Here is a 19329-nt window from a genome sequence, read left to right as displayed (position 1 = left end):
CGACGGCGGTTGTCATTCTGGCCACCATCGTGGCCATCGTTGTTGCGCGAGCCATGTTGGTTGAGTGGCTGTGAACGACTTGGGTGCTGGCGGCTGTGGCTTGACTCGACTGATACGGATGGAGCCCGAGCTTGGTTTGCAATCTCCGCGGTCTGGGCCATAGCAGCCGTCAGATGGGCTTGTATTTCATCATGAACTGCTTGGGTTTCCAGGGTGTTCGGTAGCCGTTGCATTATCGCCATGGCGACGGCTACGTTGGCACTTGGAGTCCTGAAGACTTGTTTGTCTCCCACCCTGTCGAAAGCATCGTTGAGGTCACGTGGCTGGACCCTTATGCGCCGTGCCTCCTGGTCTGCTTTGGCTTCGATTTGCCGGCGATTAAACCGGTCAATGTTGCGTGCTTCGCATGCAGTCCTTTCTTGTTCTGTTTCGCCAACTGCCGATGGTTCGTCATTGCTGACAACGTTGATCAAACCCCCTCGCCTTGGCGGGAAAGACGAGAATTGTGGGAATCCCGGGGCGTGATCTAGGATATCCAGATCGTATTCGACGCCTTCATCTCCGTGATGCTGGAGCTTGGTGTGGACGGAGGCATCAGATGCGGTGCTAGACGAGAAGCTGGAGTCACCCTCTTGGACCGTGTGGATGGATCCTTCACGATAACCTTCAATCCGGATCTTGTTGACGAAGTTGCATGGCTTCAGCCGAGGTCGGCGCATAAAACACAGATCCGAGCGGCGTTGTAGGTTGTACGCGTAGCTGGAGGCAGCGTTTTGCAGGCCGTAGGGCTAGACCTGGTGGTTCTCCATCGAGGCTTCGTACTCGGAGAGTCGGAGACCCATTGCGAAGGTCGGCTGGCGACGAGCAGAGCACCCCTCAGGAGTAGATATGACCACGAGATATGTTCCAAGTCATGTAGGACGACTGGTCTGAGCTGGTCGGATAGATCTGTTGTGGGGAGCGGTTACCTACTCATTAGGTTGACTTTGAATTGTACTTACCAGAGCTAGGGTTTCAGCGAGTTTGGTGCCGACCCGATCGATGGAGTCGAGCAGGTCGGTGTTGTCGATCTGCTTCCCTTTGTAGCGGGGAAGCGGATGACGGTTTGTCGGCGTGGCTGAAGGTGACGTAGGCGTGGTTGGAGCCAGATGTATCGTGGTTGGAGCCAGATCTATCATGGTCGGAGCCGTATCCATAGTGGTCGGAGCCGTATCCGTAGTGGTCAGAGCCGTAGCTGATGCAGGTGAAGTAGTGGTCGGCGCAGACTGAATCCACGCCTCCTCCGTGGTCATGGCGATGGCGTCGTCGGAGCCGGTGGTCTAGGTGATCTGGCCGATGGTGAACGTGAGGCCATTCGGTGTAGCCATGGAGCCGGAGATGATGACCATCTTGTTTGCTTGGAGAGCAGTACACACACCCCCAACCTGGTCAGAGAATTGGATTCTTAACTTCGAAGAGGAAGATTCCACGGTCGACAAAGCTCCAGACCAGCAATTGGTGGCTACGGTTCCGGCGCCGAGCACAACCGAGCCACCTCCGACCACTCATGAGCTCAACTGGAGAGTACCTTTCATCAAGTACTTAACAGATGGTAGCAGTTATACTGATCGGACAGAAAACGAGCGCCTGATGCATCGCAGTAAGCAGTATCTGCTCGTCGATGGCAAATTATGGCGCAAAAACGCAAAGGAAGAAATCTTGATGAAGTGTATAACCCAGGAAGAAGGCGAGCATCTCCTAGACCAAATCCACTCTGGCTCTAGCGGCAACCACGCGGCCTCAAGAACACTGGTCGGTAAGGCTTTCCGAGCAGGGTTCTATTGGCTATCAGCAGTAGCCGACGCAGAGAAGCTAGTCCGCCACTGTGAGGGTTGTCAGTTCTTCGCCAAGAGAATCCACGTACCCGCACATGAGATCTAGACGATACCAGCCTCTTGGCCCTTCGCATGCTGGGGACTGGATATGATCGGGCCCTTTAGACCGGCTCCTGGGAAATTTACATGCGTCTTTGTGCTGATTGACAAATTTTCTAAGTGGATAGAATACATGCCTTTGGTACAGGAATCTTCAGAAAAGGCTATCATGTTCCTCGACCAGGTCATCCACCATTTCGGCATACCCAACAGCATCATCACCGATCTGGGTACTCAGTTCACCGGGAACACTTTTTGGGACTTCTGCGATGAAAGGAGCATAGTAGTAAAATACGTCTCGGTGGCGCACCCTAGAGCCAATGGACAAGTCGAGCGGGCAAATGGCATGATCTTGGACACATTGAAGAAGAGGATGTACAGAGAAAATGACAAAGCTCCCGGAAGATGGCTCAAGGAGTTACCAGCCGTGGTCTGGGGCCTCCGAACTCAGCCCAGTCGTAACACCGGCGTCTCACCATACTTTATGGTTTACGGCGCTGAGGCAGTCCTCCCACCAGATATAGCTTTCAGATCAGCATGGGTAGAGAACTTCGATGAGGGCAAGGTCAATGAAGTACGGGAGCTAGAAGTGAACAGCACAGAAGAGAAAAGGCTCGATTCTTGTGTACGTACGGCCAAATACCTTGCTGTTTTGCGCAGGTACTACAACAAGAATGTTAAAGAGCGGTTCTTCATGGTCGGGGACTTGGTCCTGAAGTGGAAGACGAACCAAGCTGGTGTACACAAACTCGCAACCCCATGGGAGGGACCCTTCATGATCAAGGAAGTCACACGACCAATGTCTTACAGGTTAGCTCACCTGGACGGTACGAACGTACCAAACTCGTGGCACATCGACAAGCTTAGACGTTTCTATGCTTAACTACTGAGATATGTACTCCTCTTGTACTTTCGATTTAATTCAATAAAGCCATTGTGATTTCTCCGACCACTCTAATGTGTCACTTCGAATTTTATGGTTATTCTAACTTAGCCAGTAAAAGCCGACCACCACTCCTTCTATGGTTTTCGGAGCAGGCCCTGTCTCTGGTTCCTCCCAACACGTGCATGGGATCTGCTCTCTACGTTACGGGCGATCGGCAGGTCCCCCTTGGTTTAACTTGTCCACGTCTACGTGTGCACAGGTCACCGGACCTCACACTCCAACCACATGGAAAACTAGGGCTGCACAAACTTTTTGGGATGATGTGTCGAGCACGATGGTACAACTAAACAGAACGTTAACATGTTCTTACTTAGTTACACCGACATAAAGTATCAAGCTTAAACACACTTTATACAAAGCAAACAAGCTTATAATAATATACAGTTACGTTATTACAAGCTTGCCTGAAGAGGCTCAAGTTCACAATAACACAACTATGTCATCCTTCTATAGCTCTAAGCCTATTACATTGGCTGGTCGGGGCGCATGGCACTTACTGCTCACCGCTTCCGATACCCTACTTGAGTCTTAGGGACTCTTGTGCTAGTCGAGCTAAAGGGGATGGCCCCGCCGGTGCCTGGATGGTCGAGACCGCAGGCTTCGTTGGTTGGCTTGCAGCTGATGGCATTTCCAGCTGACTTGTCGATGGCGTACACTGTACAGGTGCTGTCCCACCTCCACACAGGTTAATGTCGCCAATTATCTTTGACGATAAGTCCAGCTGGGCCATCCAAAGCTCCTCTGCCTTGTCTGGGTCTACCTCCTTTGGGTAACCAGCCTCCAGGCGCTTGAGATCGATCAGGGGGTAGTGGCCACGCACCATGCTTAGTACATGGGCACCCATGTACTCACCCGCCTCCTTCACGAACTCTTGGAACCATCCCCACGCTTGTCTGCATCTCTCGACCAGCCTGAGCTAGGGCGTCCTCGGCTCTTCCTCTGTGAGCGCCAGGTCGATAAGGTCGAGGACGGGCACAATGCCAGTTGCCACTTCTTGGCACCGGTTCTTCCACGCGTCCCGCTCCTCGGTGGCCTCGAGGCATTGTGCTTTCCAGCCGTCATGCTCTTTGATCACGGCCTCTAGATGCCTCTTGGCATTGACTTTTAAAATTGAACACCATATAAGACATCAAATGTAATGGCAAGACAAGACAAGGCGGGCAACAGAATAAAAAAAGTGGTCTGGAATACTTACCTTTCAGATCCTCCTTCATCTTGGTGGTGCGGTCCCAGAGTTCAGACTGGTCGCGCGCCAGTTTCTCGTTATCCTCCTTCAGGCGACCACACTCTGTGGTCACACGGCTATTCTCCCCTTGGAGGCGGGTCACTTCAGCTTCAAAACCTACATTACAGCTGTTACTGCCAAGAATGCAACAACACAAGTCCTGCACTTGCTATGATAAGATGAAAATTTACTCGTTATCTCCTGCTCTTTGTTATTGAGCTGGCCGACCAGGTTTTGGTTCTGTGCTTCTCGCTCTGTCTTCTCCTGGTCGGTGGCTTCAAGTTGGCGGCGCAAGCGTTCCACTTCGGCCGTCAGTTCTTTATTGGTCTCCGTGATCCCTTCAATCTGGTCAAAGCACCTCTTTCGGTACTTTGCAGTTTTCATCAAGTCCTGCATATAGACAAGCTAAGTCAGACAGTTCGACTATATAACAAGGTCAAGTGGCCAAACCAGACATACCTGGACTTCTATCACCAGACGCTTTGCCGCTCGTTCAACTTTTAGGGTCTCTTCGACCTTGGGGATTTCTTCGTGCATCACCCACTCGTCGTTCCGCCAGCGCGACACATATACATGTTGTCGCTTATCTTGGGGACAGCCCAGGACTTCTTCAACTTCGTCCTCTTCAGCTTCCTGTTCAGGGGGCGGCGCTGGTCTGGAGTCTGTAGTCTCCGCGACCACCATGGCTTTCCCACGAGCCGCTACATCGGCAAGAGTGCTCTGTGCCGCCTCCGGCTGCTGCTCCTCGGCTTGGTCTGTTTCCCTTGGTGCCAAGGTATCCACCTCAGCAGGATTAGTGCTTGGAACACTTGTACTTGGCTGGGCTATCTTCTCGACCAGCTGCTCGGGGACTATCGTCGGGCTGCTCGGCTGCTGAGGTTCCGGCGGCGTTTCTTCTATAGGTCCCTCCACGGCTGGCTGCTGGGCAGTTTTTTCCGCCATTGCTGGCGAAGTCATGCCGCACCCGGCCAGCTGGTCGGGATCTTCGGTGGACGCCGACCTAATGTATCAGAGAAAAGTTCAGAAGATAATAGTATTCAATACAAGTTACAAGCCTACATCAAAGTTATAGATACTTACAGCTTCGAAGCGGGGAATGATGTGGCGAAGGAGCATCTCCTCGACCGCCCCTGCTCCGCGTGCTCGGTAGGTTCCACCGGAAGTTTTTCCACCACTGGCATAGGCGTCGGGGTTTGATGCTCAACATTTCCCTCGTTTGTCCTCTGTGTTGCAGTGGTCGGTGATGCGATCACTGCCGGCACAGAGGAGCCACCCAGCTCCGTCGACCCCATTTGTCTCCTCCTCTTTCGAGGGATGAGCCGGAAGATGTCCGCATCCTCTGCTTCATTGTCCGAAAGGGGGAAGATGGCTTGGCGTCGTTTGTTGGCAGCCAGACGCTTGCCAGTGGCTCTAGTCGATGCATCCTCCACAGCCTCGAGTGCCGCCCAGTGGACGTCGTCGGTCCTGGAGCTGGTCTAGGCGACTGGGCCGGCAACTTGCGGGTAATCCACACTGGGGGGTGAAGACACAAACACTGCTGCTCGGTCACGACCATTAGTCTGAGACACATAACGGCGACAACAGTCAATTTCTTGTTACAACATGACTCTACAGTTAAAAGGAAGCATCATTTACCTTTGGGGGAGGTCGGGCCAGCTTGAAGGCGTGCTCGATGACGTTTAACCGGACATAGTTGGGATCGGCCAGGTTGAACAGCTCCCCAATCCTGGCTTTGACTTCTACCTTGTCGAGCACCTCTTTCCTGGTCCTCGTTGGATCTGCGCCTCCTTGGTACTCGAAGCCAGGATGAACCCTCTTCTGGCAGGGCTGAATTCTTCGGCTGATGAAGTTCCCAACCACGCTTGGGCCATCAAGCCTTCCCCACGGGATCATCCTGAGCAGTTTGGCGATCTGCTCCAAGTTCTCAGGCTTCTCCGACCAGCTATTCTTCTTCTCTGGAATTAGCCCCACGTCGCACAGGGTGATGGTGTTCGGCTCTTCACGGATGTAGAACCACTTCTTGTACCACTCGTCCAGTGAGGTGTTCCAGGGGCAGTGCAAGTATTGGGCCTTCATACCGTCGCACAGATTCAGGTAGACGCCTCTGGCTATCTTCGAGCCACCGCTCCCTTTCTTCCGAAGACAGAACAGGTGGCAAAAGAGGTCGAAATGGGGCTGGAAGCCACCATAAGCCTCGCAGAGATGGATGTAGGTGGAGACAAGAAGAATCGAGTTGGGATGCAGATTACAAATCCCAATCTCGTAATACAAGCAGAGACCCTGAAGGAAAGGGTGCACTAGAATCCCAAAACCCCATTTGAAGAAGTCTTCGAAAACCACAATCTCACCTGGTTGTGGATCGGGGAAGCTTTCTCCTTCCGGCGCGCGCCATCCCGCGAGTGCCTTGTTGTGGAGCACTCCCATGGCGACGAGGTCTTCGATGGTCTGCTCATTGCTCCGCGATTTCCACCACTCCTTCGCCATGACTCCGCCTTTCTTCTGGGCGTCTCTCTTCGCCATTAGTCTATCCTTACTAAGGGGGTGGATGCGGTGGCGAGGGGGTTGGCGATGATTTTCGGAGGAATAGGGTTCGGCAAGAGGAAGAAGAAGGTTGCGGCGACGAATGACAATGGGGAATGGTGTGAGTAACTTACCAGATCTACATTATAAATAACAAAGAGCTCCGTCATTTCGTCCGCCCGAGATTCTTGGGAGATGTGCGCATGTGCAGCAGACGGTTGTTCACACCACCTTGAGATCTACGACAATAAACGCGCCCCTTCATTTACAGTGTACGCGCCTCTTCGTTGATAAAGTGAGAGGGCCCACACTGATGCACCTCCATATAGGTGCCAAGCGACTGTTTGCCAGAAAGAGTAAGAGGGTAGAATGCCATGCTATACCTGTCTGCTTTTTTGACCAGACGTGTCAGATTGGACTTGGTAGAGTAAGGAGACAAATAAATACACCAAATAATAGTACAAGTGGCGCTCATGATCGTGGATTGCCCTGACCACTACTGTGCTCGGGGACTGCCCAGACCACTACTGTGCTTGGGGACTGCCCAGACCACTCCCGTGCTCGGGGACTGCTCCGACCATGGGGACTGCTCCAACCACTGCCGTGCCCGGGGACTGCTCCGACCATTACCGTACTCAGGAACTGCTATGACCACTGCTGTGCTCGGGGACTCTCCCGACCACTTCTTGGAGATTGCTCTCCTCGGCTACATGTGATTTGTACTCACATACAGTTGAGAGACATTTATTTAGACCTTGCTACAAGGCTCCTACTTCGCCTTCCAGCAAGCTCGGGGACTACGTCGGTATGATGCACCGGCCGGTGCATCTTGTTTTGCCTGTACGGCAATTGGATTTTTAACTTCAGCAGAAATTCTTTTTAGACCCTGGCACCACGTGCCTGCGTCACCTACTACTAGGCTCGGGGACTAAGTGGGCACACTTCACCTTGCGGTGAATGTGTTTGTTTAATCGACCCCTGTGCTTTGAATGATTGTAAGGATTATTAATGTGCTCGGGGACTGTCCCGACCACCGCTTGAATAATGGTTCTCCTTGGCTACATGTGGTTTGTACTCACATATAGTTAAGAGACATTTCTTTAGACCTTGCTACAGGGCTCATACTTCGCCTTCCAGCAAGCTCAGGGACTACGTCAGTACGATGCACCTACCGGTGCATCTCATTTTGCCTGTACGGCAATTGGGTTTTCAACTAAACTAGGAATTCTTTTTAGACCCTGGCACCACGTGCCTACGTCACCTACTACTAGGCTCGGGGACTAAGTGGGCACACTTTACCTTGCGATGAATGTGTTTGTTTTTTCGACCCCTACGCCTCTGATGTTCAAGGACGCTATGCTTCAAGACCACTTACATTTCTTTTCAGAAATACAAGTGGGCACACTTCTCAGGACAGAAATCTTTTTCTTTTTTCTTAAGAGCACCATACATTCTTCAGACAACCTACTTCTCCGGTGATGACGGTGGTCAGAGGCGTCAAGGACTCAAGCCTTACTTGTCGGAGAAGGTTAAAATGGCGTGTCGCGGCATAATACATGATGCTCGGGGACTAGCTGTGGGGGTATTAACCCCTATACCCTTACGGCTAAGCTTGGGCTGGCCCGGATCGACGGGTCCGGTCCACCCGAAAGACGACGTGCGGCCCAGCTAACCTGATCAGAGTCCCGCACAAGGAATCAAGACGGATTTGGCGATCAAGCAGGATCCTGGTCGGTTAGAACAGGAATCCTTATCCGGCCACATATGGCAATTGTAACTGACTAGGATTAGTTTCCAGATCTGTAACCCTGCCCCCCAGACTATATAAGGTGGGCAGGGGACCCCTCTAAAAAACATCTCTCATTGACATATAGCAATACAAATCAGACGCAGGACGTAGGTATTACGACTTCTTGGCGGCCGAACCTGGATAAAACCTCGTGTCTGTCTTGCATCACCGTCTTGTTTAGGGCTTGCGCATCTGTCTGCCGATAATCTACTACCTTGGGCATACCCCTAGGTAGACTACTGGCCATATTTCATTGACACTTGCCGATGCCCTGGGCACCACCTCCACTACATCAGGGAGATGGTCCAGGGGACCTCGCCCCACCTTGCCCTCGTCATCCCCGTCCAAGGCCTTCGTCGATAGCGATGACGATGGGGATTCCTCCAATGGGAGGCCATCCTTCCTCTGTTGACGGCAGCGCTTGTCTAGCTCCTCGCGCGTGAGGATCTTCTTTGTGCGCTTCGTCGCCTTGGCATCTTTCCATTTTTTCTACACGTCGGCGTGCGCCCGGTTGATCGCCCGCCGCCTCGCATCCTCAGGAACGGGCGGCGGAGAGGAGCGCACATCCCTCATCCCCTGTAGGAACAATGAACGCGCATAAGGGAACAAGAGGTAAGGGGAAACAGAGGAGGCTTGGGGGCTACAGCGGCACATGACTTACCAGCGAGAAGAACCCTCACGACAGTCGCATCGCGATGGGGTCAAGTTGCCACCCCTCAGCTTCGCCTCTACCGTCTCCCCCACCTGACGAACAATTTCCTCGTCGGAAAGGGCGGAGGAGGACATCCGGATGCCCTCAATGGGCTCACCCGGCTTCATCTCGAACAGCCGCCGCCACCGAGCCATCAGCGGCAGCACCCTCCGGCGGTGGAAGGCAGCCACGACCACAGCCACGGTAAGGCCATGGCCCCATAGCCTCTCCAGCCCCTCTAGAAGCAGTTGTAGCTTGGGCTGGTCGTCCTTCAGGACGCCGTACTTCCATCTCTCTGGGCAGCTCCCCATAATCCGCCCAGTGTAGGGGGGAAGTCCTCCGTCGTTGTTACGAAGGTAGAACCAGCTCGTGTACCACCGACGATTGGAGGACGCGAGCTGGGCCAGGATGTAGAGGTGCTGGCGGTCCTGGCGCACTTGGAGAGTGTAGCCGCTAGCCCTCGTCGCCTTCCTCGTACCCGACGTGCCCGTCGGCTTGGTGGTGTGCCCCGCCCGAAATAGATGGAGCCACAACTCCCAATGGGGAGCAATCCCCAAGTACCCCTCGCAGACAGCAACAAAGATAGCCGCCTATGCGATGGAGTTGAGGTTGAAGTTGTGGAGCTCCACGCCATAGTAGTGCGGGAGCGCCCGCATGAACCGACCCGCCGGGACGCCGAGGCCGTGCTCGTGAAAGGAGACAAAGCTCACGACGTAGCCGTCAAGAGGCCTCGGCTCTAGCTTGCCGTACGGAGCAATCCACTCTGGCCTAGTGGGGTCCGTCACCGGGCGAAGGAGTCCACCGTCGACGAGCGACTGGAGTGTCTCCACGGTAACATCAGAAGGATCCCAGGGGTCCACCTCGACAACGACGATGTCGCCGGCCATGAGTGCGACGGAAGGATCAGATGCGGCTGTGAGTTTTTCTCTCTCTCCCACGCTCTCGCTTTTTCTCGCATTCTCCCTGGCTTGCTCTTCTCCCTTCTTCTTCTAGGCACCCGCTGCTCTAGCGACAGCTCGATGGAGGCAGAGCTAATGCAGGCAAGGTAAGGTGGGGAGGGGTGAGACTCTTCGAGTATTTATGCAGGGGGAAGGCGAAACGAATGGGCGATGAAATCAGGGAAGTTTCCCCCCGATCCGGCGCAGTTAACCACGAGCCGATTTTGCCGCCCACGCGCCCACTTCTTTCCCATTAATTGCGGGAACAGTTACGTCCCATCCACCATGTCACGCTCGGCCACTACGGCAGCAGGCGTCATTTCGCCTCCCCAGGAAACCGCCTCAAAAGGCGCGCCACCCGTTGCCGAGCCAATGGGGAAGACATTCCCCCTGGCCTATTCCTTTCAGATGAAGGAACCAGGCTCTGAGCCTATTACGGTCCAGGGGTTCGAAGGCTGAGCCCCAAGGGGTTTCGATAGCCGCCCCAGGACAACAGAGTCAGGGACGACCGCGGGCGAGCCTATATGGGGCCGAGGCCCAAGCAAGCGAAACGGTTGGGACGTCCTAAGTCGTGTCCGAGACCGGCAGGGAAGTCTCCGAATGGGATCCCACCGAAGGGAGGCACCGAGCCACCGAGGCCCAGCGAATGGCCTCAGCACCCACTAGAGAAACCCTCTGGTACTCTTGGATTGTGTCTCTGGACCGCTAGCCGTCCCCTAACGAACGGGGCACGGGCCTCCACTCGGACTTACCCGATAACAGCTCACCGGAAGTGCCAACGCTCGTGCCCATCGAGGGTAGCCTGGCACATTCCACCCCTCCTTCTGAGCGAAAAGGAAGCGTGAGGGTCTTACAAAAAAGTTAGGGGAACCCCTGATGGACCTCTCGCCCCGTGCAGAGGCTAGGGGCCTCTTCCTGCAATCTTGCCGAGACCTAGCGACCCCGGTTCGCACTCGAGGGGCCTCGACAAAACAACCCCTCCTTCCGAGTGAAAAGGAAGCGCGAGGGTCGTACAAAAAGCCAGGGGAGCTCCTGACGGCCCTCTGCTCCGTGCGGAGGCTAGGGAGCCCTTCCTGCAACCTCGCCGAGACCCCGCGACCAAGGCTCGCGCCCAAAGGGGCCTCGGCAAACAAACCCTCAAGCGCGAGGGGCGTATAAAAAGCCAAGGGAGCTCCCGACGGCCCTCTTGCCCCGTGCAGAGGCTAGGAGGCTCTTCCTGCAACCCTGTCGAGACCCAGCGGCTCCGGCTCTCACCCGAATGGGCTCGGCAAACAAACCCTCCATCCGAACGAAAAGGATATGTGGGGGTCGAATAAAAAAGCTAGGGGTCCCCCGACCGCCCTCTTGCTCCAGGCGGAGGCTCAGGGGCTCCTCCTGCACCCTAGACAAAGACAAACGGTCTAAGTCCGCGCTAGAAGTTTCGTTACAAATATGATAAAGGGCACCGAGCCCGTTACGGTCTAGGGGTTCGAAGGCTGGGCCCCCAGAGGTTTCGATAGCCACCCCAGGGCAACAGAGTCAGGGACGACTTTGGGGCGAGCCTATGAATGGCCGAAGCCCGAGCGAACAATCGCTCGGGGCGTCCTAAGTCGTGTCCGAGACCGGCAGGGAAGTCTCCGAATGGGATCCCACCGTAGGGAGGCACCGAGCCACCGAGGCCCAGCGAATGGCCTCAGCACCCACTAGAGAAACCCTCTGGTACTCTTGGAGTGCGTCTCTAGACCGCTAGCCGTCCCCTAGCGAACGGGGCACGGGCCTCCACTTGGACTCACCCGATAATAGCTCACCGGAAGTGCCAACGCTCGTGCCCATCGAGGGTAGCCTGGCACAATCCACCCCTCCTTCCAAGCGAAAAGGAAGCGTGAGGGTCGTGCGAAGGCTAGAGGGCTCTTCCTGCAACCTCGCTGAGACCCCCACGACCCGAACTCGCACTTGTGGGCTCGGCAAATATGATGAAAACTCCTCACTCAAACACGAAAACAAAAAAAGCCCCTGGAGGAATAACTCCACTCCTCCAGGGCCTCGGGGGGCTACATCCGGCGGGTGCGCTCGCGCGCACCCACCAAAACCTCAAGAAACAAAACACAATCCCTACGGGAGCGACTGCAAATCAAGTCCCGATAAACCCTCAGGGAGAATGCACTCACCCTCCCTGAGGCTCGGGGGCTAATGTCAGGTACCATAAAACGGGGTACCCCAAGCGTACACCAAAAGAGGCACTAAAATCCCATCAATGGCAAAGTTAGAGGGAAAGCCATGGGCTCACAACCAGCCCTGTCTGAGCCCACCCGGCTCTCTGCATCGCCTTAGGCCTCTCACGGGAGGTCTCAGCAAGGAGTCGCAATCTCCGCCTCGCGCGAGACCTCTTGCAGAAGGCCTCGGCAAGGAGACCAAAACCCGTCTCGCGTGAGGCCTATTCTCCGTCTTGCGCGAGGCCTTATTCTCCGTCTCACACAAGGCCGGCTTATCCATAGCCTGTCGCCCCCGTCTCGGCCGGTCTTCCCGACAGCACGTCATGTCCCATTAATGCGTCAACCACTCCCGCAATCTCAGCCGGACAATGGCCTGACACCGCGGAAAGGCCGACGGGACATGAGGTCGCATCGGCGCCATACCGGCTGAGGCAGGGCACGGCGGGGATTACCGGTCACTGTATTCTGACGCTGTGCCCACGATCAGCGCCCGCACTACACTGTGCCCCGCGATCCCCGCCTCGAAAACAACACGACATGGACAGCCTGGCCTGGGTCATCACCGCCTCCGAGCCAGCGCACCGGATCAACCGCTCTCTCAGGGCCTCGGCACTATGCACCAAGGTCTCGGCTATCTCGGGATTCGTGTCTGCCGAGACCCCCCATTACGGTGTAGCCTCAGCACCGGCCGAGCCTCGGCCTCGTGCACAGTCAGTCCACAGCGACTCACTCCGAGGCAGCCCTGGAGCTCCCATGATGCACAGGATCGGATGTGACCAGCACGCTGCCCTAGTGCTCCAAGGACGGACCACTCCGACGACTACGCCGCCACAGGGCTCGGACGCGCCACCTCTGTTTGCACGATGCCGTATAGTTAGCACATGTACTATCCTTGTCCTCCCTTCAACTATAAAAGGAGAGGACTTGGGCCATTTAGGGGGATAGACAAAGAAGAACACCCTGTAACACACACATTTCCCTGCCGCCTGAGAGCAACGTCTCAAGCAGCCCACATCACACCTCGCCGAGACCTGGGACTGGCTCCCTCTCTCACCTAGCTTGTATCCCCCTACTACAAGCATTTTGGTGCAATGAATACAAGATCGATCCCCCAGACTAGACGTAGGGCTCGAATTGCCCGAACCAGTATAATCCTTGTGTCTCTTTGCATCATCATCTGGAATCGGGAACACGCAGGATAAATTCACTAGTTGGTTGAGGACCTCCTGGTCCGAAACACCGACACCTAGAGATAGAAGCTAGCTCATATGTCAAATAGGTCCACTTGCTTCAGGATAGAGCTACTCTATACTGGAGATGATAGAGTAGAGCAGTTCCAAACAAACTTTGTTTACAAGATGCTCCAGAAACCCAACCATTTGGTTAGTGACAACAAAAGCAGGACACAGAAGCTAAAACAAACATGCGGCTTAGGTACGAAAGCCAACTTTTGAAAATCGCACACTAGCATTAATGAGGACATCACCTGTCCGGATACAACCACATTAGCAACATTTAATTCACAGGTGAAATAATTCTTTATCATGATTGTATTTGATACATTTGATGAATTGATGCTGCACCATGATGTGTGTTCATTGTCATTTTTAGAAATACATACATGGCAAAAAGAGTGTTAAAGACACATGGAAGGCATGGAGGACCAAAGAAGTTGATTGGAGGCCAAGTACAAGTATTCCCAACGTCCTCCACCAGGACACCACGTCACTTTTGGCCCAAGGAAATAAAGAGATCAAATCAAACACGTTTTGGGGCTAGATTCAGACTGCAACACTGCGTCAACTTACGATGGCCGCCACAGCCTCATCTGGACTCCATTTTGGACATTCAAGTACTCCATGGAATCCTTATGAAGTCTATTTTCATATGGATTCGGACTCATGTCTATATCTTACCTGAAGCGGCCGCTGAAAGGATCAAGATGCCTAAGAGGGGAGGAGTGAATTGGGCTAATTCTAAATTTTTATAATAATTAAGTCCTACACTTAGCCCATTTCACCTCTAGTGCCTATAATCTATTTCTATTGTTCTCCCACACAAAAGTTTTACGCCCTAGATTCCAATCCTACTCTAGCATGGTAATTCTAGGAATGTAAAGACATGAATTCAATTGCTCAAATGTAAATGCTCAAAGTAAAGAGAGGGAAAGGAACACGACGATGTTTTTCTGAGGTGTCAGAGAGTCGCCACTCTCCACTAGTCCTCGTTGCAGCAACCACGCAAGGGTGTAGCTCCCCCTTGATCCACGCAAGGATCAAGTGCTCTCTATGGGCTGATTCTTTCACACTCCATCATGGTGAATCACCCACAACCGCTCACAACATGACTTGGGTCATCCATAAGCTCCGCTGAATGATCACCAACCTCTCAATCACCACCGAGCCGTCTAGGTGATGGCGATCACCAAGAGTGACAAGCACAAACTCTCACTTGACCAAGACAAGCCTAATGAGAAAGGTGGATGCACACTTGCTACTCTCTATGCACTAATGATGTCCTTAATCTTGGATTATCAAATCTCAATCACCTCACTAGGCTCTTGCTCTACCTTGCACTCCAAAGGTGTTTCTCAGCTAAACAAATGGGGAAGAGACCTCAAATGGATGAGTAGGATATCTATTTATACCCCTCATTCAAAATATAACGGTTAAGGTCCAACTCAGCAAGTATCGGAATGACTGGACGCTCCGGTCAAGGTGACCAGACGCACCGGTCAGTGTAATATGTTAGCGTGTTAGAAAGAGCCGTTAGCTCTGACGGACTCTGGCCTGAGTTTGGTCAACACCCACCGGATGCGTACGATCATCAAAAAACCTTTCTGGAACCTTACTAATGATGACCGAACGCTGGCACCCAAAGTCCGGTCATTTCTCTGTTCAACCTGTTCACGCTGCTATAGATACAGCTAGCGTCATGTTCGGTCACACTCCGACAGCTGCTACCAATCAAATGAACTGACCGGACTCTCCAAGCTGCGTCCGGTCACAACAAAACCAGCGCCCGATCAGTCATTTGACCCTCCATTCACTTCCAACTCAAAACACTTTATGAATAAAGTTGACTTCTATCGATCTTAGGGCTATTCCTGAGCTACCTAGTGCTAAGTTTGATAAGTGTGCACCACACCTAATCCATTAGACTCACCTAGGTCAAGCTACTAGTCCATACCCCCCTTAATAGTACGACCAAAGGAAAAACAAAGTCCTAAACTATTCTAAGTGTCTCTCCAACACCAAACGACACTTAGAACTAGTCTGTCCTTAACCTTGCTGTACATCCTTTGAAAACCAAAATGATTTCCATTGATAGGAGCATGACAACCATGATTGTCCAATCAATTTATATTATCATGACCTAACTCAAATTGCCTCTGCAAAACACACATTAGTCATAGTAATCTTGTGTCGTCGTTAATCACTGAAACCCAACTAGGGACCTAGATGCTTTCAATCTCCCCCTTTTTGGTGATTGATGACAACACAACCTCGAGTATGTAAAAGAGATGAGTGAGGTTTTCAACATGCTTGATTCATATAAGCTTTTGACAATAAGAACAAAAGGGTTAGACATGCTTATATGACCTAAGCCAACATGGTGTACTCAAAAGATATGAATGAAGAATGAGTACATGAAGTAAATGCGGAAGCAAAGCAAATGAGCATAACCTATATATATATATATATATATATATATATATATATATATATATATATATATATATATATATAGAACTACTACCCTATAGCTGGCTACAAAATAACTTATTCTGTAGCCACTTTGAGTTACGATAATTATTATGTTAATTTATGAGATTATAATAACTTCTTACTAAGTGGTTTACTATAACATTATGGTAAATATCTCCATGTGTTATAGTAACCCAACTATCGTAGATATGTATTGACATTATCGTAAATGGAGATGGCTATAGAATAACTTATTTTGTAGCTGGCTACTGAATATACTATATATATATATATCAATGTAGAGAGCACACATGTCACATAAGTCTCACCATCACATGTATATAATTCAATGTATGAAAGTAAACGTGAATGCACGAAGTATCACACACAAAAAACCAAAAGAAACGAATCAAGACCATTTCACACGCTCCCCCTAGATCTAACATACTAGCTCTCTCTTCCCCTTTGGCGTCAAGCACCAAAACCTAAGGGTGACGATGGGATAGAAGCCGTTAAGTCAGGCGCTGAGGTGCGGTGAGAGACCTAGAACTGAGCTGCATCATCCTCTCACCCTAAACTCTGAGCGGTTTGACCCTCTGACCCTAAACTCTGAACGGTCTGACCCTCTATCGCTGGAAGTGAAGGTGAAGTGGTCTGGGTCTGCTCAGTAACTAGCGCGGTCTGACTCTGGAGGTGGCACTATAGGATGTGGAGCCACATCTGCCATTGTCACTGTCGCTGAAGCCTCAAGTGTAGAAGTGACTGTCTAAGGTGGCTCGGATGATGCAACAGACGATGGAATCATCTCGGTAGTCCCAGTAACTAGAGCAGCTGTGGTAGGGACAGGGACTCAGAACTCTAGAGGTGTATGCTACCCTATAAGCTCACTAAAGGTAGCACCAAGACTCCTAGAGACTGGGGTGTCCATCACTAATACTGAAGAACTCTGAGACGGAGTGAAGCCCATAATAATAGGAGTAAAGTGAGGACCCTGAGCTGTCCCTAGTGAAGCAAACCACTGAGACACCTGCTCGGTAGGTGAGGCAAACTGAGGAGCTGGTTGTTTCTGACTCGGAAGCCCATTGGGCTATACAAATGGAGTCACTAGAGTGGTGGCAGGCTGGCCTATCTGAAGTGTAGACTACTGAGGAGCAACCCCAATAGCAGTGAATACATGCTGCATGAAGCTGAGTAACTACTGCTGAATCATAAGCTGCTACTACATGGCCTGCTGCTGCCCCTAAAACTCATCCTGTCTTGCTTGAACTTGAGCAAGTGCAGCTATGGTCTCCTATGCCTAGCATGCCTGGTCGTGCCTCATCCGCTCAAGTACAGCTAGGAGTGCCGAGTCTATCTGCGGTGGTTGTGGTGGAACTGAGCTAGATCCACTGGCCTCTCTATCGTGTGGTCGAGGAGTCATCTACGGAATCAGCTGATAGTCATTATTTGAGCTGTCACTCGGGTTGCTCTTGACTCATCCTCCTGCTGTGCATCAAGCTCCTCCTCCTCTATCTCTGCAATGCCCCTGATTATCTCATCCTACTGAGTTGCTGTCTCTGGTACCTCTAGGTGATGGCTCGGCTAGCGAGGTGTCCTCGCATGACTATGACATAGCATTTGACCCATGTCATAGTGTGGAAACTCAGTGGTAGCACCTGTCCACTCTGCCATTGTCTTTGGAGACTTGTGTGTAACTGCCTTTCAGAGTAGGAAAGTGATCCAATGAGCATAAGGCCACTGACGGTGACCTCTAAAGCCCTCTGCTAGTGTGTCCTCCATCTCTGAAAGAATCATATCCCAAATATCAAAGATAGTCTAAGATACTAGATAATGCACTAGCTATAGCTGAATTTGAGTCAGGCCCTCGCGGTAGCCCATCCTCGGGAGCAGAGTCCTCCTCATAATAGCATTAGGGAGCTGAGCTGTAGGTGTAACATCATGTGGTGTCCTACTCGACCCCTCTCCAAATAGCTCTATGAAGCATGGTTTGACAAGATCTGTAGGTGGCACAAGTCCACCGTGAGAGCGTCTCGGAGGCTCTGTCTGTCCATAGCATACCTCATGAAGGTGAATAGGTGACTCTAGAATCCTCAATATCTCTCTGACCCTTGAGCTTTGGAGCTTGTAGTCACGGCCTCTAAAAGTAAAGTGAATAAACCTGTATCTCAGGTCAATCCATAGAGGAGTAGAACTCATGAACCCATGATAGAACATAGCGACCAGTCCATCCAAGAAGATCTATCAAGCCTGGTAGATAAGAAAGGTGAGGATAGATCTGCTCGACTATAGTTACAACTAGAGACTCTATGGAGTAGACCCACTGAGATCTAAAAGCAACACCGCTATTGAGATATGCATGATAGAAATCCTCCTGCAGCATGGTGTAGAAGTGCACTGATGCATGCTCATCCTGCCTTGATGGAAACCAATCCTCAAACTGTATGAACCGTAGCTGCTGCACCTATCTGGCTATGGCTACCCTCAGGTCAAGGTGAACCACCGGAGGCAGACCTTGTGGTCTGGGAGGTGGACGAGAGCCCTGCCTTTGAGTCTGATGCCTCGGTGACACCTGAGTGTGTGTGCGACTGGAGCATCAAAGCTATGGCTATGCTGCCTGCTTTGCCTCCTCAACCTGCTCTCCCTATTGAGCATCATCTGTCTGCTCTGCCGACTATGTCTGCTGCTCAGTCACCCCCTGAGTCTGACTCTTGTCTGGATGAGAGACCTCTGGAGCGTCCTCTAAAGAGACACACCATCCTCCAAGCATGATAGTCCCAGGTGGACTACCAAGACTAGTCTCAATCCTCTCAACGGCAGCCCTCTGAGTTGATGACAACTGACCACCTATGTGAATGTCACTGCCAGATCCACCTATCTCGGCTCGCTCTGCGACGGCTGCCATTGCTACTGCTCTCTCTGCCTCAATATCCTCTCTCTTATGCTTCTTCTTTGTAGTCTTTTTCGCCTTTCCTTTTTGCTAAGCAGTCAGGCGAGGCAGAGCCCATGGATCCTCATCGTTGGGACCACCCTTGACATTCTTGCAACATGCCATGTCTAAAGCTGACAAGAATCACTGCCACTGATAAGAAACAATTGCCAACTAACACTCGTGAGGCTTGGCCTCAATCTGTACTCGCGGGCTTGGCCTCGAGTAAAACTGCCACTCTCAACTCCCAAGCAACCTCAAGCACACCGACTCATTGCATAGATGAAATAGATGGATATAAATATGAACATTTTGTAACTAGAGATAAGCGAGTAATCCTATTGGAGCAAGCAACTGGGTAAGAGATAGAAGAACATCTTGCTACCTAGGAAAACTCCTATGAAAAGATGAGTACACTGAGCACAATGGGGCACCATGAGGTCACGGCAAGGATACTACAGCAAGGAATATTTGCAAACCAG

General features: G+C 51.9%; 1 protein-coding gene across 1 annotated transcript; it reads right to left on the bottom strand.

Moving 5' to 3' along the window:
- Positions 1–3917: 3917 nt before the first annotated feature.
- Positions 3918–5265, bottom strand: LOC136507362 (uncharacterized). The gene is made up of 5 exons (XM_066502116.1): positions 5165–5265; positions 4868–5084; positions 4276–4474; positions 4055–4201; positions 3918–3949 (listed from the first exon to the last, which is right to left on the bottom strand). Exons 1-5 carry the CDS (start codon positions 5263–5265, stop codon positions 3918–3920), a joined length of 696 nt encoding a protein of 231 aa, XP_066358213.1.
- Between the last annotated feature and the right edge of the window lie 14064 nt (positions 5266–19329).

The sequence above is a fragment of the Miscanthus floridulus genome, chromosome 15 (assembly GCF_019320115.1).
Source record: "Miscanthus floridulus cultivar M001 chromosome 15, ASM1932011v1, whole genome shotgun sequence".
Classification (NCBI taxonomy): domain Eukaryota; kingdom Viridiplantae; phylum Streptophyta; class Magnoliopsida; order Poales; family Poaceae; genus Miscanthus; species Miscanthus floridulus.
This window is presented reverse-complemented; position numbering and strand designations above follow the sequence as displayed.